The sequence below is a fragment of the Kogia breviceps genome, chromosome 7 (assembly GCF_026419965.1).
Source record: "Kogia breviceps isolate mKogBre1 chromosome 7, mKogBre1 haplotype 1, whole genome shotgun sequence".
Classification (NCBI taxonomy): Eukaryota; Metazoa; Chordata; class Mammalia; order Artiodactyla; family Physeteridae; genus Kogia; species Kogia breviceps.
Window position 1 is genome coordinate 9,858,767 of NC_081316.1, and position 24,467 is coordinate 9,883,233.

A 24,467-nucleotide genomic window follows, 5' to 3' on the forward strand; every position below is an offset into this window, starting at 1 on the left:
TCCTTCTAGTAACTTCTTTTTCAAGTCTATTCTTACCTGGGCTGGTAATGTTGTAATCCCTGCACCTGGGTGGCAAGATACTGGGGTAATTCCCAAGTCACTTCATTTGTTTGTGTGTTCCAATAATAATAGCATCCTGTGTTCTCATCCCAGACCTCCTGCCAATCTCCCATCTCAATTCCAACTAGAAGAAAATGAAACAAGTTTTAAGAAGCACATATTCCCGCACAGCTCTGACTTTCTATCTCAAGTTAACTCTAAAGCTGTAACAACTTAACAGCACTGTTAACAACTGGGCAGGACACTTTGTTGTGGAGGCAGTCCGATGTAGTGTTCACCAGCAAGCACCCTGGCCTCTCCCCAGCCCATGCAGTAAGCCCTCCTCTCACCACCCACTACCACCCTCTGCTGTGACAGCCAAAAATCTCTCCAGACACTGTCAAATGTTCCCTGGGGGGGGCCACTCCCCCCTCCTCAGTCACCTTTGCAAACATGGCTTAAAAAAGCAGTTTGATAGTTGAAAAATGTATTTCAAACCCCAAAATACTTTAAAAAATAATGGCTTTTATTATTTACCGAGCATAATCTGCTACTGGTTAAAAGGCAAAACAATTATCTTTCAGTAGATAAAAATATACCCTAGTAATTCTCATTTTCTAAATACTGTATTTAAGAAGCCAGAATTCTAAAGTCTGGGGCTAAAGCATACAGGCTTTCACCTTTGGGAACCTCAATGCCTAGGACACCTTGAAGAACTGCACTTTAGATTTCTTTAAAACTCAAAGGATCAAGTTTACCTCCTGCCAGTGAACACTGAGTATCATACTGCCACCCTGCAGTCTGGGTTGAGTCTGTCCCATTTGGGGTAGTGGAGGAAAGGGCAGATGTTGATTCCTTGGGCTCTGGCCGAGGCGGAGTTGGAGGTGGGGCAGAAGCTCCTACAGGAGCTCCAGGCTGAGGAGCTGTTATAGCATCAATCTCCTTTAGAATGAAAATAGTGACAAACGCATTAATCACATTAAACCAGAAAAATGGCCATCACTTAAAAAAAAAAAAAAAAAATCCCCCCCACACAGGGTTTTGACTCGAGAAGCTTAAGTCTCAGCTTCTCGAGTCAAAACCCTCCTCTTCCCCATTTTTCTCCTTACAACTGTCACAAAAAGAGGAGAGATGGGGAGAGACTAAAAAAGAAAGGAGAGACAGACACAGATTGACAAGCAGGCTAACCACTTGAAATTCAGACCCCAAAGTGGTTTCAATAACTAAAAACCCAAACAAAAGCACCACTAACCGCTAGGAAGTTGGCCAATGTACTATCAATATCAGTTGACTGGTTTCCATTTGCTTCCTTATTAGACTGTGCTGGTTTTTCTGAAACATCACTCTCTTCATCATCACTGTCAGCATATGCACCAAGTAAGCACAGACCTCCTGGAAACAAAAAGGTAAGCAACGTTTATAACAATGTCAAAAAGTCCTAGGAAGTATCCAAGAGAAAATACGATTCTTCAGCCATTTAGTTTACTTACAGAACCTCAAAAAAGGCTTCAATGAACTAACAAAAAGAGGTACAAATTGACTATGCACTTAGAGCTAATAAAATCAATCTGCACAGCAACTTAACATCCTTTTCAAAATATATGCTCAGTTATTCAACCTCATACTCCCTCTGTCAAAATAACACACGGTATATCCTGATTTTAGAATTTGTTGTTTTACATGTCCATCTCAAGCAAGTAAACCAATTAGAGTTTAGTAAATGAAACAAGGAGATTTTCAAAGTTAAAAACAAAGCTCTTTTTCAATGATTTTTTTCCTCAAACAAGAAGTGACAAATTAAAACAGAACCTAACATGCGAGAACCAAAACAAAAAAAACAACAAAACCCCAGCTAAAACCAAAATTCCCACTCAAATGGTATTAGGTATGGCCTCTGTAATGCCGCAATGCAATTTCCTTCTTAAACAAAAAAAACTGAGGGCTTCCCTGATGGCGCAGTGGTTGGGAGTCCGCCTGCCGATGCAGGGGACACGGGTTCGTGCCCCGGTCCGGGAAGATCCCACATGCTGCGGAGTGGCTGGGTCCGTGGGCCATGGCCACTGGGCCTGCGCGTCCGGAGCCTGTGCTCCGCAACGGGAGAGGCCACAGCAGTGAGAGGCCCACGTACCACAAAAAACAAAAAAACAAAAACAAAAAAACAAACTATACACTTTTTTTTGACTAGTTGATCAATGTTTATGCCATTTCCTTTTGTATCACCTGTGGCTACTCCAATGTTACAATTAAGTGAGCATATATACTCTCTTCATATATAATTTTATTATAATAGGTATATGAAATATTTAAGTCTAGCTAGACTTTGCAGCTATTTTTAAAAATTTATTTATTTATTTATTTATTTTTGGCTGTGTTGGGTCTTCGTTTCTGTGCGTGGGCTTTCTTCTAGTTGCAGCGAGCGGGGGCCACTCTTCATCGCGGTGAGCGGGCCTCTCACTGTCGCGGCCTCTCTCGTTGCGGAGCTCAAGCTCTAGACGCGCAGGCTCAGTAGTTGTGGCTCACGGGCCCAGGTGCTCCACGGCATGTGGGGTCTTCCCGGACCAGGGCTCGAACCCGTGTCCCCTGTATCGGCAGGCAGATTCTCAACCACTGCGCCACCAGGGAAGCCCTTCCCTTTTGTTTTTGTTAAACTTTTTCCTATGCATTATACCAACTAGTAGGTAAGAAATGAATAAAGCTGATATATTCTTATGTTGCAGGATGAAGCTGAACAGAATGAAAACATTTCTATTCACAAGGCACATAAAGGTCTGAAGTGCTGACTGACACTGCAACCAAGGAAATTTCTCATAGAACACTTAAATTCTATCCATCACACACGATTCTTGGAAAACCCAAATGAAATAATATATGTAGTTTACAAATACAAAATGGTATTTCCTAGTTCTGAAATTTCTCTCTCAACGTGGTTTTACCTTTTCTAACCCACACTTTTTTTTAAGTGGCAAACAGGGAACGGGGGGAACAAGCATCTATTATTTCAGGTGTCACCACACAGTACAAAAAGTCCTGCAAATTCAGAAGAATAAAATTACTACCAATTATAGAATATTTAGTATCAAAACATATTTTAATCTTTCAAGATACATAAAGAGTATTCTTGGCACTTGCTGTGTTAGAAACTTATATATATTGTTCAATTTAATCATCAAAATAACTTAGGGCTGTTAGATCTATTTTACAGATAAATGATGTCCTGAGGTCTTAGTATGAATGCTAGAGTGGTGATTTGAACCCAGGTTTGTCTACAAAACCATCACTGCAAATATTCTTTCATGCTTAAAAAATATTATTTTACATTGGTTAAGGGACTTCCCTGGTGGTGCAGTGGTTAAGAATCTGCCTGCCGATGCAGGGGACATAGGTTCGAGTCCTGGTCCGGGAAGATCCCACACGCCGCGGAGCAACTAAGCCCGTGCGCCACAACGACTGAGTCTGCGCTCTAGAGCCCACGCACCACAACTACCCAAGCCCGCGCGCCTAGAGCCCGTGCTCCGCAACAAGAGAAGGCATCAGAGTGAGAAGCCTGTGCACCATAACGAAGAGGAGCCCCCGCTCGCTGCAACTACAAAAAGGCCGTGCGCAGCAACGAAGACCCAACGCAGCCATAAATAAATAAAATTTTTTTACATTCGTTAAAGTACATATACTAACAAGTCCTCACAAAGATTTAAAATTTCCATTTTATGGGAGGAATATAAATTAGCAACACTGAAACATTCATCAAAACACTATATACAAACACGGTTTTGACCCTAATGTAGAAAAGATGATAAAACTATACCTGTTGCTTTAACGGCAGTGGGCCTGGTGGTCATGACTGGTTTGGGAGGATTCTGAACTCTAGGAACCTCCACCACCACCTCCTGTTCATCTGGATTTTAAAAAGCGAACAAAGGAAAACTACAGTCAGACGACGGAACACAGAAAAAACTATACAGGTGACAAAACAATCTGTGACTTCTCAAGTCTAGATTTCATCAATTTAAAAACGGGATAGCTGTAACTCATCACTGACCCAAATAACTGGGAGACAAGAAAACAAGTATAACCAGAATCTTCCATTTGCCTAGTGGCTTAACATTAAGAATTTAAACACCGTATATAAAAATTACATCTAAAATAATCCAAAGTTAAGACACACACACACACACACACACACACACACACACACAGAATAAATCTTCTCCAGGCTACCAAAAGGCTTTTATAAAAAGCACAACTAGAGCAATTTTTTCGCAAGAGCCACCCAACGTGATTTTCTTTTTTTTTTTTTAACACCTGAAATGGTCGGGGCTTTTCCGGCGTCTGGCCCCTGCAGTATAGCACAATCCGGTTAATCTTAACCCAAGTACCATTCTGGGAATAAACACAAGTACTTGGGAACCCACAACCACCACCTCTCCAGGGATTTTTGGGAAACCTGCCAACTAGGGGTTACTTACATTTTAGCTGGCTTAATAAAAATGGTATGCTCACTTCTAAAGGGTCTCTCTAAATTTCAAAAAAACGAAAAGGAAAAGCCGATGCCGTGTAGAAAACGGCAGGTTCCACGGTCACCAAGCCTAGGAAACGCATACTCTCACATTTACCCCGTAAGTTATTCGAAGCCAAGAATAGACGTTGAGCAGACTGGGCGCCCGGGCCAATCCCTGCACTAGAGATGGCGCCTCTGGGTCGGCTCCGGCCGGGCGCACACGGCTCCGCCGTCCCTTCCGCAGCTTTCGGCTCACAGCCGTCCTCACCGCAGGCCGCACGCAACAGGCCTCGGATGCGGACACCGCCCGCCCGGGTTTCTCCTCCTCCTAGGACTCGCCCGAGAGGCCTAGGCCGCGAGCCCCGAGCTCGAGTTTCGAACGCCCCACCTAGGCGCCGCGGCCCCTCGCGCACGCTTACCTTCTGAAGGTGAGTCGTCCGCCGCCGCTGCGGCAGTGATCGCGGGCGTCGGCGTCGCCGGGGCTGGCTGGCTGGGCGCCGCCGCCGCCGCCGCCGCCGTCGAGTCCGGCTCGGTGTCGGGTTCCGGCTCCGGGTCCCGGCCCGGCGTGCTGCTCCGCGGACCTGGCGGAGAGAGCTGCAGGATGGGCCTACGGCCGGGTACCGCCCGGGACTTCTTCCCCATCGCGAGCCCGAGCGCGAGCTGCGAGCGTCGGGCAACCGAGAGGGGCGGGCGTTTGGCGCGGCGCTGCGTAATCAATATTCATACACTGCGACACCGCCTCCTAGAAGGATCCGCTTTTAACCGGCAGAGCGCGCGTCCGCGCAAGCGCCTTGGGCCCTGTACGCTCTTCTGGCTCCTCCCCCTGGGGGGGAGGGAGGTCTTTACCCACAGGGCTAGACGATTGGCTGTTTTGACACATTGAAGAACCCGGTAGCCAATGGACAAGGAAAAAGGGTCAAAGTCAAGCCAATAGTACGGAAGGATGTGAGTTTAGACTTGCTTCCAATTACGTCAGGCTCCACCCATGCGGTTTTGCGGTGTCTTTTCTCTACCGTCTTGTCCTCCATTTTGTACTCGTTCTTGCCTATGCGTTTCTTGTCGTTTGTAGCCTAGGAAGGTGTGCTGCTTTCCAGGCCCTTCCCCAAGTTTCGCCTTGATTATTGTGGCTTACTTTGGGTATAACACTGAACATTAAGTAAAATAGTAGGTCTTTTATGGTTTTGTGAATTTTTTCTTGGGGCACAAAGATGACGTTTCATCGTGTGGCTTATCAGGTGGAAAAATATCACTAGACATAGTGCATACGAGGGTAGAGCCTAAATTGTGATGGGATACAGGAGCCTTCCCAACATGGCCGCTTTAATAGATTTATCTTCCTTTAGCACTCTCCTCTCCCCTGTCCCATTCTGGAGCCACCCACTCCAATAAAGGTGAGTTCTCTCACCTTTATTCCTTCACACTAGTTGGAAAAACTACGGCATCGCGTAGCAAAATTATTTTCCTTCCTCAAGACCCATTGCAGGCATAACATCTCTGAACTTTTTATCTCAATGCTGAGCCCCCCGCCCTAGCAACTTGACTTACCGTTGATACTCGTCTCCCACTTCTAAGTTGATTTTAAGAAATCCAGTGGTATATTTTTGGCCGCACCTCCCACCAGGGATTGAACCCACGCCCCCTACATTGGAAGCTCAGAGTCTTAACCACTGGACAGCCAGGGAGGTCCCCAGTGGTATATATTTTTATATTCCCAGTGCTCACTCAGTTCTTGCTAGAGCATGCTAATAATATGTAACATTTATTGACCACTTCCTATGTGTCAGGTACCGTCTAAGGACTTCATATGTAGAATTGCACTTGGTTCTCACAGCAACTTTATAGGGTAGATATCATTATTCCTAATTTATAGATCATATTCCTCATTTATAGATTAACCCGTAAATTGGTTGCTGAGTGCAAAAGCCATGAAAGCAGTGACTTGTCTGTTTTGTTCCCAGTATTGAAATGCACTTTCTGGAACACAAGCACTCAGTTTTTGAATGAATATAGTGCTTGAATATATACAAACTAGAAATAAGTAGCAAGAGTTCTTTCCTTTTCTTACCTATGGGAGGAATATCTGGATTAGAGTGTTTTGAGATTAGACTCCCAAGACTTCTGAAAAATTAATAGCTAGAAGCAGGGGAGAATATGCTGTTTTGAAGCTGTCACCAATGATTTCTTTCTCTCTTCCTTTCTTTTTTTCTGATTTATTTATTAAAAGAAGCGTTGAAATACAGTAGTTGTACATAGGAGTTTTGAAGCCAAACATCTGGATTCAAAACTCAACTCCAGCACCTTCCAGATGTGATTGCTATGACAAGTTCCTTTTTTTTTTTTAACAAATTTATTTATTTTATTTATTTTTGGCTGCATTGGGTTTTCGTTGCTGCACGCGGGCTTTCTCTAGTTGTGCACAGGCTTCTCATTGCGGTGGCTTCTCTTGTTGCAGAGCATGGGCTCTAGGCATGTGGGCTCAGTAGTTGTGGTGCACGGGCTTAGTTGCTCGGCGGTATGTGGGATCTTCCCTGACCAGCGCTCGAACCTGTGTCCCCTGCACTGGCAGGCAGATTCTTAACCACTGTGCCACCAGGGAAGCCCTATGACAAGTTTTTTAACATCCATAAACTTGTTTCTGCAACTATGTTAGTAACAGAGTTGTTGTGAAGTTTAAATTACATCATAGTTTTAAGCTCTTTGCAATGCAGCCGGGAACAAAATAAGCAATTATTCTATAGTAGCTATTATTACTACTAATGAGCATTTTGTTTACATGAAAGTCCAGATCCTATTATAAAACTGGCTGTAAACAAGTTGAGATTATGAGCTAAACCACAATGCATGGAAATGTGAAAGGCTGTTTTCCTTGGGGGAAATTTATATTTCTGGAGGTAGCTGTTAATGTTTGTAGCCAGGGTTTTCGACCCTGGCTGTTTAGATAACTATCTGGAGGGAATTAAAGCAATATAAGAATCTGAATCAGGGGTGAGAGTGCAGGGCTCATATCAATTTTATTTTAAAAAGCTCTCTTTTTTTTTTTTTTTTTTTTTTTTTAAAAAGCTCTTTATTTTAATGCTTAGCCAGGGTTGAGAACCACTGCCTTTAGAGACATGTTTTGCTGTTTTTGGCCTCAGAGAAGGTATTAGGATCTGAACCAAGAATGGACAAGTCATGGGTAAATTACGCCTGCTTTTTAATTTATTTATTAAAAAAAATTTTTTTTTTGGCTGTGCTGCATGGCATGTGGGATCTTACTTCCCCCAACCAGGGATTGAACCCATACCCCCTGTAGTGGAAGCATGCTGTCTTAACCAATGGACCACTGGGGAAATCCCAGGCCTACCTTTTAAAGGGTTGAACAAACAAAACAGAGAATGTGTGACACAGGACTGCCCTGGTGGTGCAGTGGTTAAGAATCCACCTGCCAGTGCAGGGGACATGGGTTCAAGCCCTGGTCTGGGAAGATCCCACATGCCGCAGAGCAACTAAGCCCATGTGCCACGGCTACTGAGTCCACATGCTGCAACTACTGAAGCCCGTGTGCTCTGGGGACAGCGTGCTGCAACTACTGAGCCCGTGTGCTTCAACTACTGAAGCCCTTGCACCTAGAGCCTGTGCTCCGTAACAAGAGAAGCCACTGCAATGAGAAGGCTGTGCACTGCAACAAAGATCCAACACAGCCAAAAAAAAAAAAAAAAAAAATCCTCTGATAAACCATGATGGTAAAGAATATAAGAAAAGAATGTGTATATGTGTATATATATATGTATAACTGAATCACTTTGCTGTGTAGTGGTAATTAGCACAACATTGTAAATCAATTATACTTCAATAATCAATTTAAAAAAGAATATGTGGGCTTCCCTGGTGGCCCAGTGGTTGAGAGTCCGCCTGCCGATGCAGGGGACGCGGGTTCGTGCCCCGGTCCGGGAAGATCCCACATGCCGCAGAGCGGCTGGGCCCGTGAACCATGGCCACTGAGCCTGCGCATCCGGAGCACAGAGAGGCCACAACAGTGAGAGGCCCGCGTACTGCAAAAAAAAAAGAATATGTGACAGAAATGTGTAGACTATAAAACCTAAACTACTTATTATCTGGCTTTTTACAGGAATGTTTGACTATGTCTCCACACAGAGTGAGTAAACATGGTCAGTCACTCCCTTTAAAGAAAAATTAGGCCTGCTCTTTGATTACCAGGGACCTAAACAGCTCTGGAATTACTGAGGATGCTTTGGTTGTGGTGATAATGTTGTTTTAGTAAAATCAAATGATCAGAGCTCACATTTGACAAGTGAAACCTGGGAAGAACAATCATTTAAATAAACATGCATTTTCAAATATATTTAGTTATAATCACAACTGGTGGGGGATGTCTTTACTCTGTATTTGATGTTAATTTCAAAAGCCAACCTTCCTAATCCATATTAAAGCTCTGGCTTTTGGAACTTCAACATGAGCTATGCTGCAGAGGAAGACTGTCCACAGAAGTCCCAGCTTCAGCAGTGTAGAATGAAGTTTTAGGGTTGTGTGTGTTAATTCATCTAAATTTTATCATGTAAGAAATTAATAAACTGAAACCTCAGACTTCCCTGATGTCACAGTGGTTAAGAATCCGTCTTCCAATGCAGGGGACATAGGTTCAAGCCCTGATCCGGGAAGATCCCACATGCCGCGGAGCAACTAAGCCCGTGCGCCACAACTACTGAGCCTGTGCTCTAGAGCCCGCGAGGCACAACTCCTGAAGCCTGTGCGCCTAGAACCCGTGCTCTGCAACAAGAGAAGCCACCGCAATGAGAAGTCGGCTCACCGCAATGAAGAGTAGCCCCCACTCGCCACAACTAGAGAAAGCCTGTGTGCAGCAACGAAAACCCAACGCAGCCAAAAATAAATAAGTAAATAAAAAAGGAAACCTCAGTTAAATAGTCTTGGGAGACTAGGGCTGGGAGCTCTCATGCCCTGGGATGATAGCAGAGCTCAATAGGAAGAAAACTCTTCTTTCCTAGCAAGGACTCAGCCAATGAAAAGCCATGTGCTTTGTTTGCTATAGCTCTCCCAACTTCCCAGCTCCTTCCCTTGCCCTGGCGGGACTTGCACATGGCGTGCCATGGTTGCAAGACCCTGGATTGCAATTGTCTGAGGATTCCGAATAAATCTATCTTTGCTGGAGAAATAACTGGCAGTATATATTTTTTAGGTCAACAGTCACTTATTGTCTCACTCCCAACTGGGTGCACTTTGATCAATTCTGAGGATAACCCCCAGGAGGTAACATCAGGTTTAAGGGCTCAGTCCCACAGGACTGCCCTTACTACAGAAGCCAGCCCGTGAGGCCCCCATGCCACTCACACTTCTTTCTGGCTATAATATCAGGGGTTCCCACGACCTCCTCACATTTTTTAATTCTCTAGAAGCATTCACGGAACTCAGGAAACCACTATACTTATGATTCCAGTTTTATTATAAAGGATACAAGGTGAGGGACCTCCCTGGTGGTCCAGTGGTTGGGACTCTGCGTTCCCAATGCCGGGGGCGCAGGTTCCATCCTGGTCAGGGAGCTGGATCCCACATGCTGCAACTAAAAGATCCTGAACACGGCAATGAGGATCCCACATGCCACAACTAAGACCCGGTGCAGCCAAATAAATATTTTTTTAAAAAAGATACAAGGTGAGGTGTGGGAAGGAGCACAGAGCTCCCACGCTGTCTCTCTGTGGACTCATCATGTCACCTCCCCAACATATTAATGTGCTCTCCAACCTGGAAGCTCTCTTCAGCCTTGGTGTCCCGTTTTTACTGGGACTGGATTACACAGGCGTGGTTGATTGACTCACTGGCCACTGTGACTGTGACTGAACTCAACCTCAAGCCCCCTTCCCTGTCCCTCTGGCCCAGATTCTAACCCTATATTCACCGTCACAGGGTGGGTCTTCATCCTGAAGCTATCTAAGGGCCCCCCTGCCAAAAGTCACCTTATTAGCATAACAAAGACCTCTTTCACTCAGGAAACTACAAGGGTTGTATAATCTCTATGCCAGGAATAGGGGAAAAAGACCAGATATACTCTTTATTATACCACATTATTTGACCTTGTGTGTTTCATGGAAGTTCCTTTAAACCATGAAGCCTCATTTACTGGAAGAAATACAAACTTTTAGTCTCTAGAAACTGGCACAGGTCATTTGAACAATAAATGTCTTTTTTTTTTTTTTTTTTTTTTTTTTTTTTTGTGGTATGCGGGCCTCTCACTGCTGTGGCCTCTCCCGTTGCGGGGCACAGGCTCCGGACGCGCAGGCCCAGCGGCCATGGCTCACGGGCTCAGCCGCTCCGCGGCATGTGGGATCCTCCCGGACCGGGGCACGAACCCGTGTCCCCTGCATCGGCAGGCGGACCCTCAACCACTGCGCCACCAGGGAAGCCCAATAAATGTCTTTTGATGTTGGAGTTCTGTGCAGACACAGAAAGGTATATTCTTGTGGCTTAGGGTTAATGATGAGCTGATTATATTAAAAAATAATGCAGGACTATCTTTGTTTTTAGGTACAAAATTGGAAAGAGCTGTGAAGATTAAAAGAAATGTTAGTGCCGCGGAGCAACTGGGCCTGTGAGCCGCAACTACTAAGCCTGTGCGTCTGGAGCTTGTGCTCCACAACAAGAAAGGCCGGGACAGTGAGAGGCCCGTGCGCCACGATGAAGAGTGGCCCCCGCTCGCCGCAACTGGAGAAAGCCCTCGCACAGAAACAAAGACCCAACACAGCCAAAAATAAATAAATAAATGAATAAATTTTTTAAAAAAGAAAGTAATGTTAGAATTTTCTATAACATATACTATGTCCTAGTAGAAAAAAAAAAGTATTATCAGGTTGAGGTAAATTGTTAATTCTGTTACCTAGAATGTGTTCACTGATGGGTGGCCCTGTAGAACAAATGAGCTTGCTTAGATCACAAAAATCATAGCAATAAACTTGGTAAGAATGGTCAATATGAAACTGTGTGCCATAAATTCTATTATTAACGGAAATGGTACCTTTTATCGTCACAGGCTGGAAAGGTGTAACCTTACTAGTTACATTATGCTAAACTATTTAAGAACTATGAAGTTTTCCTCCAAGAGTCACACCTTTATTTAATGGTAGTTAAGCACTAAAAAAGAAGGGACCCCTTTTAATAACAATTTGTAATCAGAAAATTGCCAGAGTTGGAAAACACAAGGAAAGACGATGCTATTAATACATCACATGGTCCAGAAAACAAAACTGCGGACTCAGAGTGATGAGAAAAATGAAGTGAAAGAATGTGGGCACCTTCTTTCGGCTCTGGTTGGATTTCAAAGTGAGGAAGGTGGAAGAAAATTGACAGAAGAGCTGGGCTGGCTCCAGCATGAGTTCTAGGTCTTGAACCAAAACAGTGAGGACAGGAAAAGCTGGTCAGTGTCTTATGAACCGCCACCATGGAAACCACTGCTTTGATCAACAATGCAAATGAACAGCTTTCTGCAACAGGGCCAGTCTTGAGCTATTTCTTATCTTTCAGAAATGGCTACAACAGGGTTTGAAATTTTTCAGGCTGTAGGTTATCATCCATTTAGTCACTCATGAAAATATATCAAGCGAGGATACATATTTTGTGAAAGCTTTCTCTTGGTTATATATGTGTATACAGGTCAAAATATCTTTCTTGCTACAGCTGGAAGCCACAGGTTTATGGAGCTGGAAAGGCAAGACCTCTTGCAGCCCCTAATTGCATCAAACACTTGGCATTAATCACGGCAGAAATAATGTGAAAAAAGAGTCACGTACCGCAATATCTACCAATAATAGTACCACAGGGAAACTCACATTGTTATTTAAAATATATAATGTAAATATGGTATTGACACAAAAATTAAATGCTTATGAAAAACTCAAGAAAGATCAAAGGGCATACAAGCAAGTACTATACAGGTGGTTCCCTTAAAAGATAAATTTTAATATACAGAATAAAATTCAAGAGTTTACTTTTTCACATCCCCCCAAATTGGTGGCCATGAATGCCTCTGAATCTGAACAGGGAAGTTTATATTTTGGTCCAATACATTATTAGACTGTCTGTATGATCAAGTCTGGCTTGATTATCATAAATCATAGAGGTTAATGGAATTTACTTTGAAAATCTATTACTTTTACAGATGATAAATTTTCAATTTTTTCTTAGCTAAGAGTTTATTCCACTTTAGCCTCAGAACCAGATTCAAGATATCTTCCTTTAAAAAAGAAAAAAAAAAAAAAAAAAAGATACCTTCCTTAACAGCTGGTCATCATGTTAGGCTTAATTTAGGCAAATTACTTAACACTTTATTGAAGATCATAAAAAAAACTCCACAATAAATAATGAAAAGGGTATGCAAACTCATCAGCCTCTGTTTGCAATACAGAAAATACATGTCAGTTCTGGACCAAAATAATTCCACTGAAATACAAAAAGTGATAGGGAAGAATGAAAGGATTTGCAGTGACTGCTTTTGGCGGTCACCTACGACAAACCAACAACCATCAGCTGCTTGGGAAAGTGTAGGTGGGTTTTAATTTGCAGATAAAGAATGTCTTCGGTAGTTTAAAAAAATATAAACTCTAAAAAAGCTTGTGAATCGTCTACAAAAGCAGCTTGTCTGAGACCAAGGCTGAAAACCAGAAACTGTGTTAGCACCGCCAGCGAGCACAGGGCCTGGGACTCGTCTGCCCTTCTCTCTTGTGCAGAATGCAGACTTGATCGTTGTACACCTCATTTACAGGTATAAAAAGCGGCCTGGAGTACGGGTTTCCTGTTGGGTGAAGTCTTAAGCCCCAAGAGGCGCCAAGCAGTTACAAAGGCTGGGCAACCATCCAGATCACAAGTTCCGGCGATATAATAAATCCCGTGTTGCCTTATCAACTTTTTGCTGGTAGTCCTCCAATTTGTCAAGTATTTTCTGGGACAGCTGGAGGAGAAAAGAAGGGAGTCACTGGAGAATAGGTCAGGGACTGAAACAGACTAAAGTTGTCAGTCTTTGACTTCAGCAAGCAGGTTTCCGCTAATAACGCTGTAAGCCACTGTGCGCCATTGTGCTTTATTTAACCACCACTCAGTACAGGAGTCCGCTCCGTGCCTCCACTGACATAACTGGACTTTCCTGCTGTATACAAGACTCCAACCCCGTTTCCCTAACGAATTGCTAAATATGCAAATCACAGCAGTATTTTTAATAAAAGCTTGATTAGCCCTCTTCCCAGAACCAAAGAGGTTATATCTGATTTAATTAATCATCTCATAGAGGGACTGGGCAGCATGTGAAGGGCGGTAAGTGGCTTCTGCCCTCTCCTTAATCCTTGAGAACCGGAAAGGCAAGCTTTAAGGTGTAGCCGCTAATGCGAGGGCTTATATAAAATGCCCCAGGAGAGGATTTACTCACTGCAATGTTGTGACTGTTGGCGCTGTTCTCTCCCAGAGCCTGGAGAAGCTGATCGATGGAAGAGTACGGGAGCCACACCACTGGAGCCGTTGCGGAAAGTGGAAACTGAAAAGAAAAATACCTATTATTTGAAGAAAATCTGAAAAGTGGACCATTCCTTCTGGGTAGCTACTTCCACAGGATTCGATAACATGAAATGCTTTACTTGTTTTCACAACAAGAAATTGTGTGTGTATGCATGCATATGCGCACACACACGTGTGCACACGGTACATGACTAGAACCCTCCATCTCTTTTCATCCGGGGAATTGGTCCTTTTCTTAGTTAAATCAAATGTATTTTTAAATTCATATCATCTTTTATCTTAAAGTAGGGCTAAGGCTGATTAAGGACAAACACACTCAACAAAACTCTTCTCTAAATTGTCAATGAACGATACTGTTTCCAGTCTGAAATTTAGACGTAAATTATCTGAAAAGACTTTGGAAAAGGAAAGTGCGATAATACAGAATTAAAAGGAAATGTGGATACAAGCCTACCTCAATTCCAAAGTACTGATGTCCTTTTCCCAATACAGCATCCACATATTCTGAAACCAAATCCACAGCTTCTTCTAAAAGGTCATAGTTTAAGTAGAGACGGAGCAACTCAGCAGCATCAACCTTCTGTAAAAAGTTAGTGATTAAGAACATTTACCAATTTCCATCTTACCTGGGCATGGACCAAAGGATGTTGAGTGTCTGATTCCCTGGCATTTATACTTTTCATTATAAATAAATGAACACCTTGGTTTACTTATCTGGGGATGAGGGTAGGATTCCCAAGAGCCCAGGTACCTCTAGGCACACTGTGAGGCCCTTTCTCTTAAGTGGCCTTCCTCACCTGTTCTGTGATCTAAGACACATTTTAATTCTTTCCTATTTCGTTTCCACAGTAGTAAGTCAACAAACCTTCTCAGAAATGCTGAGTACCAGAGATAACATAGTCACATTAATTCTCAGAAACATATGAATGACAAATGAGAAAGAAGTTAAAAGAATCACCAACTTTAAATGCTTGAATTACATTTGTATTTAACTCAGGGTGAGAGAAGAGTGATACAGCCTGCTTGGAAGGCCTCTCCTAATTATGTCAATTATGCTTTCTATATTCTGATTTAATCACAATCTTAACTTTTACCAACTTAGCTGCTTTCTCTACTTTCTAACTTAAAAAAACAGGTTAACTTTCTTGATCTTAAGCTTTATATTCTCTTTTCCTATTGTGCCCAATGTATTTCAGGTACAGTGGTTCTCAAACTTAGCATGCATCAAATCAAATCATGACCTTGTTAAAATACAGATCCTGGATCCCAACTCCAAGGTAATTTGATTCTGTAAGTCTGGGATGGAGCCCAGGAATCTAAATTTTGAAGAAGCCCACCATCTAAATAATTTAATGCAGGTGCCCCAAGGACCCAATTTTGACAGGAACTGAAATACTGTTGTAGAATTGGAAAAGCATTGCACTCACTCCTGTGAATTTTTTGAGTAATGAATAGTGAACGCTGTGTCCCATATACACTCATTGTTCTAAATACATACTCATTGTTCAGTGAGCACACAAGCGTGCATTAACTTAATCACCAACACGGAGAACTTGAAATCTAAACAGCCAGTACTTCACAGGACTGAAGTAAACTGTTTTTAGCTAAGACCGAGAAGCTGAAGTATATAAGTCGGTATATTTCCATAAATTGTCACTCTATCTTTTCCTTTTTAATCATCTCATGAAGTTATTCAGGACGATAAAGACCAGGTTCTTACTCTCTACAAGTTAACATACCACTTACCTTATAACTATTTATAAGCCAGTTAGGCAGAGGCACTCCATGAGACAAGAGCTTGTTGATTACACAGTGGTGATATAAGTTATTCTGGACTTTGTACTTTTCCAGGTAAGTTGATAATAGCCTCCATGCTTCATCTGTAGCACTTGATAAAAGGAGAAAGGACTTCTGAGTTCCAGATTCTTAATAGATAATTATAGTACCATTCAAAACATGTATTTACATGGAAAAAATCTTTAGACACTCACAACAGAATGGATAATACAGCTAAATGACAACGAACATTACTAGGGCCAATGTGACTTAGGGGTGGTACTGGAAACTAGATGACTTGGATTCTTGTATTTCCCAATAACCACATATTAACTCAACTAAACAATTCACTTTACTTGTTTGTTCCAGATTTCTGAAACAAGGAAGTTGGCTCAGACCACTATTTCCAAACCTGGTCAAGCATTAGAATCATGCAGTAGTTCTGATTTAGAAGATTAGGGTGATATCTTATAATCTGTACTTTGACAGTAATTCTGGTGTTAATTTAGGGTTTGAAAAATAATGTCAGAGGACTTCAAGACTGTAAAATGCTATAATTCGAAAGTGCCAAGCTGCATAATACAAATTATAAATGCAATTCAGGAAAGGGAAGTTTACTGGGGGTTAGGGTTGTCAGAGAAGGATTCTGAAGACACTAAAAAAGTACATTCAGGGGCTTCCCTGGTGGCGCAGTGGTTGGGAGTCCGCCTGCCGATGCAGGAGACGCGGGTTCGTGCCCTGGTCCGGGAAGATCCCACATGCCGCGGAGCAACTAAGCCCGTGAGCCATGGCCGCTAGGCCTGCGTGTCCGGAGCCTGTGCTCCGCAACGGGAGAGGCCACAACAGTGAGAGGCCCGCATACAGCAAAAAAAAAAAAAAAAAAAAAAAAAAAGTACATTCAGGTAGACACTGGGGAAGGATATGGAGGGTAAGCCCTTGCGGGGTTGGGTGAAGACCAGCGCTGTACCTAGACTCCTTAGTGGTGATGACTGAGGAGAGCTGATTGGCTGCTAGCCAGGCCCAGGCTTCTGCTTGGGCCGCCTCTCCTCCAAACTGCAATTTGATGCACCTGCAATGAAAATGGTTCCACACAGAGTAAATTAATTTGCTGAAAAGCACATTATTTTGCTACTGAAATTGGAGACGAGATGACAGCTTTAGCTCTAGTCTATTACTAAATTCGCCCTGGGGTACTGGCGCTTCCCTCTCCTCACAGCCACACAACTGGATGACCCACAAGCCCACTAATAAGTGTTGAGATTATTTACTTACAAGAGAAAATTGATGATGAAAAACTCTGATGGTGGGCTTCCCTGGTGGCGCAGTGGTTAGGAATCTGCCAATGCAGGGGACATGGGTTCAAGCCCTGGTCCGGGAAGATCCCACATGCCGTGGAGCAACTAAGCCCGTGCGCCACAACTACTGAGCCTGTGCTCTAGAGCCTGGAAGCCACAACTACTGAAGCCCGGGCGCCTAGAGCCCATGCTCTGCAACAAGAGAAGCTACTGCAACGAGAAGCCCGCTCACCGCAATGAAGAGTAGCCCCTGCTCGCTGCAACTAGAGAGAGAAGGCCCGCGTGCAGCAAAGAAAACCCAACGCAGTCAAAAATAAATAAACAAAATTTTAAAAAAATCTGATGGTTTATTTCTAACTCACAAACAACTTGACTAATATTTAGGTATAATGTAACTTCAATAAGAAGTACTTTTTTTTTTTTGCGGTACGCGGGCCTCTCACTGTTGTGGCCTCTCCCGTTGCGGAGCACAGGCTCCGGACGCGCAGGCGCAGCGGCCATGGCTCACGGGCCCAGCCGCTCCGCGGCACGTGGGATCTTCCCGGACCGGGGCACGAACCTGTGTCCCCCGCGTCGGCAGGCGGACTCTCAACCACTGCGCCACCAGGGAAGCCCAGAAGTACTTTTTAACAATATTTACGGGGGCCACTAGATGTCCTAAAGGATTGAAGAGAAAATATGCCTTATCTAAATGGACACCACTATTTAACCCAGGTTATCTACTGTCATGTGGCCATGTGGGCTCAGGAATGCCAGATCTGATTTCTCAAAAGAAGCTATAAATGAAGATTCAAAAAAAAAAAAAATCATTGTGTGTATTATACAAAAACTGTTCTTTAAAGCGGGCTTGTAGGATACCGGCTCACGTGACTACTGCTGCACACTAAGCCGCGGTAGAGTATTTTTGCATTAGAAGATTCAGATTACAGAATGACAATTGCGTACATACTTGAAAGCTAGTCCCTCAAAGACTGGCGTGAAGGGAAGCTTAAACGTCCGGCAGAGTGACATGGCAGTGTCAAAGAGGCCAGCCTGGACCAAGAGGGCGACCGTCTCCTCTGCTGACGAACTTCCTGCGGAGATGGAGGAGAGCTGCTACTTAGTGCACCCAACGGCATATGGAAACGAACCGAACCCAAAGCCTGCTTCCTGGACGAAGACCTCAGAATAACAATGACAGGCTTTAATACCCATCTAGTACACTACGTCCACTGCCCGGCCCTGAAATGTGCTGCCGGTGCTGGAAGCCTACCTGCAACCGTGACTGCTGAGGGATCATGCTGAGCTAGAGTGAGGCGAATGCGAGCCAAGGAACACGCTTTCTCCAGGTCTTCTAGTTCCAGGATCTCAATTTGTCTATTTGCTATAAGCGGAAGAAGAACATTTTCAATCCCCAAGGTACAAAGGAAGTGCCTATTACGCTAACTCAACCTGTCAATTTCCCCTAAAAATTAAGTAACATTCAGTTTTAATTTCATGAAGGTGGGGAGAAAACAAGGGGTTCAATAAAAGCTAACTTGAAAAATAAAGCAACATCCCGGTCTCACACTACAGCTGAGTCAAATCAAAGGACTCTAATGACAACAGCTGCAGATGAGGAGGTGCTTGCAAGGCCTTTCACAAATAATTTCCATTAACGCTCACAACTGTGAAACACTGCTATCTCTATCAGTAAGAAAGGAGCATATGCCCAAAGTGAGAGGCAGAATTAAAACCAACTGTGCCTGACTCCAGAGCCCGGGCTCTTTAAGGAAGGAAATCATGCCTCCATGGTGATACCAAAGGAGTCTGATAAAAAAAAGTTTGGTACTAAGCTGATTTAAAAACAAACAACAAATGCACACGCACGCACACACACACACACACACACACACACACACACACACTCTTTTTTAAGCATTTTCATTTTGCATACAGGCATACAAAGTTTTCAAAGAGTTACCAGACGACCTTTAGCAGAATATTGGAAATAAACTACCAAGAAGGAATTTTACAATATTTTAATAATATAACTACCATACATATACAATATACTACAATATAATTATATAGTATTACAACTACTATCCAAAAAACAAATATAAATAATACTACTCTAACAATATAATTGCTCTTGAGCAAAGAATCAGCACGAGATCCCTTACTCACTCGGGGCAGCTGTGCATTCTCCATCATGATTCCTCTTAGGGGATGCTCCAGGGCGATCATACTGAAAAGGCAAAACAATAGATATAACTGTGAAAAATAAGGGTTTTTTTAAAAAAATTAATTTTATTTTTTGGCTGCATTGTGTGGCATGTGGGATCTTAGTTCCCTGACCAGGGATTGAACTCGTGCCCCTGTGGTGGAAGTGTGGAGTCTTAACCACTGGACTGCTGGCGAAGTCCCTGAAAAATTAGTATTTTATTTTCATATCGTTTTTTTGTGTGGGGGGGGGGAACTTTTTTTTTTCTATTTTATTTTTTTCATTAAAAAAAAAATAATTTATTTATTTTTGGCTGTGTTGGTTCTTCGTTTCTGTGCGAGGGCTTTCTCCAGTTGTGGCAAGCCAGGGCCACTCTTCATTGCGGTGCACAGGCCTCTCACTATCGCGGCCTCTCTTGTGGCGGAGCACAGGCTCCAGACGCGCAGGCTTAGTAGTTGTGGCTCACGGGCCCAGTTGCTCCGCGGCATGTGGGATCTTCCCAGACCAGGGCTCGAACCCATGTCCCCTGCATTGGCAGGCAGATTCTTAACCACTGTGCCACCAGGGAAGCCCCTCATTTTTAATATATACCCTTTTTTCGGTTTCATTAACTATGATCCAGAGCTTTCAGGCTTAAATTCTCTCAACGCAAATTATGTTTATTTCAACTAGCACAGCTCTTCTCACAAAAGTACTGTAACTACTACATGAAGAAATGGAGCTGTTTGCCAACTTGGCTCACTTAGCTAAAATATGTTACTGAGTCCAAGGACACAGATTTGATCTCCATATAAACCACTTGACTTTCCTTGGTTTCAGAGTTACATTCTCTACCCATAACCCTGGGAAAAAGCATAGTACATTTAGGAACTATACAATACAAGTAGCTGGGAGTATATGACCCCATCAGCATGGCAAAAAAGAAACCCTCATGGTTTGCCTCCCCTCAAATAGTAACAATAGATTAAGTTAACAAAAATGAATGAAATAAAAGCAGCTACCATTTACTGAACACTTTCTGCAGGCCAGGCACTGTCACTGTTCTAAGCACTCTACATGTATTATCTCATTTAATACTCAAACAATCCTATAAGGTAGACATTATTATTATCATCATCCCTATTTTATCCAGGATGCTAACTGGACAGTAAAAGACTAAGTAATTTGCCTGAAGTTAGGTTGTCTAACACCAAAACCACTCTGTAATACTTATTCCTACAATAATTCTGAACTTGGAAACTAAAGGGGTAGTAACGTATAACAAATGAATTGCTACTAAAATATATTAAGTCCACAAATATCCCAGTGGAAACTTTAAATGAAATGAAGCAAAATGAGGTAATAGTTTTCAAAGGACCAAACCAAATAAATTAAACGATCCCCAAATTCCAGGATGGAAAGTTTTCATACCACTGCACCAGATGCTGGCTGAACAATCCATGCGTATTCTGGGCGAATAAGGCGTAAACAATTAATAGCAGCCAGATAACAGTTGCCTTGCTTCTCAAGTCCCCGGAGAGTTCGAACCTCTCTGCCAAGACGCATTCCGTACTCAAACATCACTGTGCCAGCTATGAGGCAATAATAGATATTACAATTTCAAAAATGTATCTCTTTAGAGATATACAGAGAGTTTGTTACACTTATCAAACATTAAAATTTAAAACAAAATTGAGTTTAACTTAAAACCACAAAAAAATCATGTGCTGGTGAGAATGTGGAAAAATTGGAACCCTTGTGTAGTGCTGCAGGGAATGTAAACTGGTATAGCCACTAAGGAAAACAGTACGGCAGTTCTTCAAAAAATTAAAAATAGAATTACTTTATAATTAATCAATTCCACTTTTGGGTATAAACCCCCCCCCCCAAAAAAAAAACAAAACTGAAAGCAGAGTCTTGAAGAATTATTTGTACATCCTTGTTCCTAGGAGTATTATTCACAACAGGCAAAAGATGGAAACATCCAAGTTTCCAGAAAAATGTGATCTATCCATACAATGGAATATTATAAATTCTGGCACTTGGATGAACCTTAAAGACTTTATGCTAAGTGAAATAAGTCTGTCACAAAAGTCAAATACTGTATGATTCTGGTAGCCAAATTTATAGACAGAATAGAATGGTGGTTGCCAGGGGATGGGGGAGGAGGGAATGGGAAGTTGTTGTTTAAGGAGTATAGTTTCCATTTTGCAAGATGAAAAGAATTCTGGAGATTGGTTATGCAGTACTGTGAAGGTACTTAGAACTACTAAATACTTAAAAATGGTTTAGATAGTAAAGTTTATGTATATGTACTTCACCACCACCAAAAAAAAAAAAAAAAAAACCCAAACATCTAAAATGTTACTTTTGATGTTTAGATACTACATTCCCAGACAGCACAGAGAACTAGTCTCAGCCATATTGTCACCTATTCCCCACCCAGGATTTGGGTGCTCTGTCCAAATCATAAACGCTTTTTTTGGCTGCGCCATGTGGCAGGTGGAATCTTAGTTCTCCGACCGGGGATTGAACCTGCACCCACTGCATTGGAAGTGTGGAGTCTTAACCACTGGACCACCACCAGGGAAGTCCCCCAAGATCACAGACTCTTATTTTTGAAAAAAATAAATTTATTTATTTATTTTTATTTTTGTCTGCGTTTGGTCTTTGTTGCTGCGCACAGGCTTTCTCTAGTTGCGGCGAGCGGGGGCTACTCTTTGTTGCAGTACGCGGGCTTCTCATTGCAGTGGCTTCTCCTGTTGCGGAGCACAGACTCTAGGCGTGCCGGCTTCAGTAGTTGTGGCACGTGGGCTCAATAGTTGTGGCTTACTGGCTCTAGAACGCAGGCTCAGTAGTTGTGGCTCACGGGCTAAGCTGCTCCGCAGCATGTAGGATCTTCCCAGACCAGGGCTCGAACCCGTGTCCCCTGCATTGGTGGGTGGATTCTTAACCACTGCTCCACCAGGGAAGTCCCAGGCTCTTATTTTTATAATGCTTTAGTTACACAGGTTGAATGAAATATTGAAACAACATTGTTCTGAGACAGCATGGGACTCCAGAAACTAAACAGATTTTAAAATTCCCTTTCAGTTTCCAAATCAAATCAAACTATTTTTCATCCCAACAAATATTTTTGAGTGCCTGCAATATGTAAGACATTTTGCCAGAAAAACAGCCTTGCTCCAGAAAGACCTGAAAGTTAATCTAGTTAAACTGGTCTTAATCAGGTTAATGTAATGGATGTTGTCATTGTGAAAGCAGTAATAGATCTTGAATCATCTATTTTTCCTTTCTTGTATTATTCAAAGACTATGCAGGTCTTCCCTGGTGGTGCAGTGGTTAAGAAATCTGCCTGCCAATGCAGGGGACACGTGTTTGAGCCCTGGTCCAGGAAGATCCACGTGCCACAGAGCAACTTATCCCATGAGCCACAACTACTGAGCCTGTGTGACACAATTACTGAAGCCCATGCGCCTAGAGCCTGTGCTCCGCAATAAGAGAAGCCACTGCAATGAGAAGCCCACGCACTGCAGTAAGAGTAGCCCCTGCTCGCCACAAGAACATGCCTATGAATTACTTCCATCCATTCTTTCCAACAAACCTAATAAAAAATTCTGAGTGAAAATGGTATAAAAATGTTAGAGATTCCAAAGGGTAACCACAACGGTCATCTTGTAATATATGATCTTAAAACAGGTATGTAATCCCTTTATTTTAGTTGACCTGATAACGACTTCATTGTCATCATACAAATCCAAATTTAGAAACATTCTACAAAAATGACTGGCCTTTCTTCTTCAAATATATCAATGTCATCAAAGGCAAAGTAAGGCTAAAATAATGCTCCAGATTAAAGGAGACTAAACAGGACAATTAAATGTAAGATGTGATCCTAGATCAGGGGGTGAGGACAGTATAGGAGAAATGTACTATTAAAAAAAAAATCGTTGGGGCTTCCCTGGTGGCGCAGTGTTTGAGAGTCTGCCTGCCAATGCAGGGGACACGGGTTCGTGCCCCGGTCCGGGAGGATCCCACATGCCGTGGAGCGGCTGGGCCCATGAGCCATGGCTGCTGAGCCTGCGTGTCCGGAGCCTGTGCTCCGCAACGGGAGAGGCCACAACGGTGAGAGGCCCATGTACCACACACACACACAAACACACACAAAAATCGTTGGTCTTCCCTGGTGGTGCAGTGGTTAAGAATCTGCCTGCCAGTGCAGGGGATATGGGATCGGGCCCTGCCCTGGGAAAGTCCCATATGCCGTGGAGCAACTAAGCCCGTGCACCACAACTACTGAGCCTGGACTCTGAAGCCTGTGAGCCACAACTACTGAGCCCCGCGTGCCTGGAGTCCATGCTCTGCAGAAAGAGAAGCCACCACAATGAGAGGCCCACGCTCGCTCGGCAACAAAGAGGAGCCCCTGCTCGTCACAACTAAAGAAAGCCTGTGCACAGCAACGAGGACCCAACACAGCCAAAAATAAATAAATTTTTAAAAAACCCATTATGTTTGGCAACATTTAAATATGAATAGCACATCGGATAAGAGCACCACATTTACATTTAATTCACAAAATTAGTTACATGTTCTCAATTTGATAATTGTATTGAGGTTATATAAGGAAATGTCCTTGAGATGCAAGTATTTATGTACTGAGACATGATGTCCACAACTTACTCTCAAAAGGAGCAGCAAAAATAAGAGAAAAGAAAGGCCAATAGCAAAATGTTATAGGAACTTAAAACCAGCCACAAGAATTCAAGGTGACTTTAGTGAAATAACATTTCTTTTAAAATTAGATGGAATGGACTTCCCTGGTGGCACAGTGGTTAAGAATCTGCCTGCCAATGCAGGGGACACGGGTTTGAGCCCTGGTCCGGAAAGATTCCACATGCCGTGGAGCAACTAGCCAGTGCACCACAACTATTGAGCCTGCACTCTAGAGCCTTTGAGCCACAACTACTGAGCCCATGCGCCACAACTAATGAAGCCTGCACACCTAGAGCCCACGCTCTGCAACAAGAGAAGCCACCGCAATGAGAAGCCTGCACACCACAATGAAGAGTAGCCCCTGCTCACTGCAACTAGAGAAAGCCCGTGTGCGGCAATGAAGACTCAATGTAGCCAAAAAGAAAAAAAATATATATATATAGAAAAATAATAATAAAAAATAAAATTAGATGGG

At 43.0% G+C, this 24,467-nt stretch overlaps 2 protein-coding genes across 2 annotated transcripts in view; both read right to left on the minus strand.

Annotated features, from left to right (window-relative positions):
* The window catches only part of FNBP4 (formin binding protein 4), a 37,095-nt gene extending 31,785 nt beyond the window's left edge, over positions 1-5,310 (minus strand). Inside the window, exons 1-5 of the mRNA XM_059069570.2 lie at positions 4,954-5,310; positions 3,842-3,931; positions 1,292-1,431; positions 798-981; positions 37-184 (exon numbers count right to left, since the gene is read on the minus strand). Of these exons, the coding sequence (XP_058925553.1) occupies positions 37-184; positions 798-981; positions 1,292-1,431; positions 3,842-3,931; positions 4,954-5,176 (785 nt within the window). The 5' untranslated portion in view covers positions 5,177-5,310. The remainder of the gene's footprint in view (positions 1-36; positions 185-797; positions 982-1,291; positions 1,432-3,841; positions 3,932-4,953) is intronic.
* Positions 5,311-12,370: 7,060 nt separating this feature from the next.
* The window catches only part of NUP160 (nucleoporin 160), a 55,357-nt gene continuing 43,260 nt past the window's right edge, over positions 12,371-24,467 (minus strand). The window contains exons 28-36 of the mRNA XM_059069568.2: positions 20,711-20,871; positions 19,264-19,324; positions 18,368-18,478; positions 18,065-18,188; positions 16,788-16,889; positions 15,791-15,932; positions 14,499-14,624; positions 13,959-14,063; positions 12,371-13,487 (exon numbers count right to left, since the gene is read on the minus strand). Coding sequence (XP_058925551.1) covers positions 13,398-13,487; positions 13,959-14,063; positions 14,499-14,624; positions 15,791-15,932; positions 16,788-16,889; positions 18,065-18,188; positions 18,368-18,478; positions 19,264-19,324; positions 20,711-20,871 — 1,022 coding nt within the window. The 3' untranslated portion in view covers positions 12,371-13,397. The remainder of the gene's footprint in view (positions 13,488-13,958; positions 14,064-14,498; positions 14,625-15,790; positions 15,933-16,787; positions 16,890-18,064; positions 18,189-18,367; positions 18,479-19,263; positions 19,325-20,710; positions 20,872-24,467) is intronic.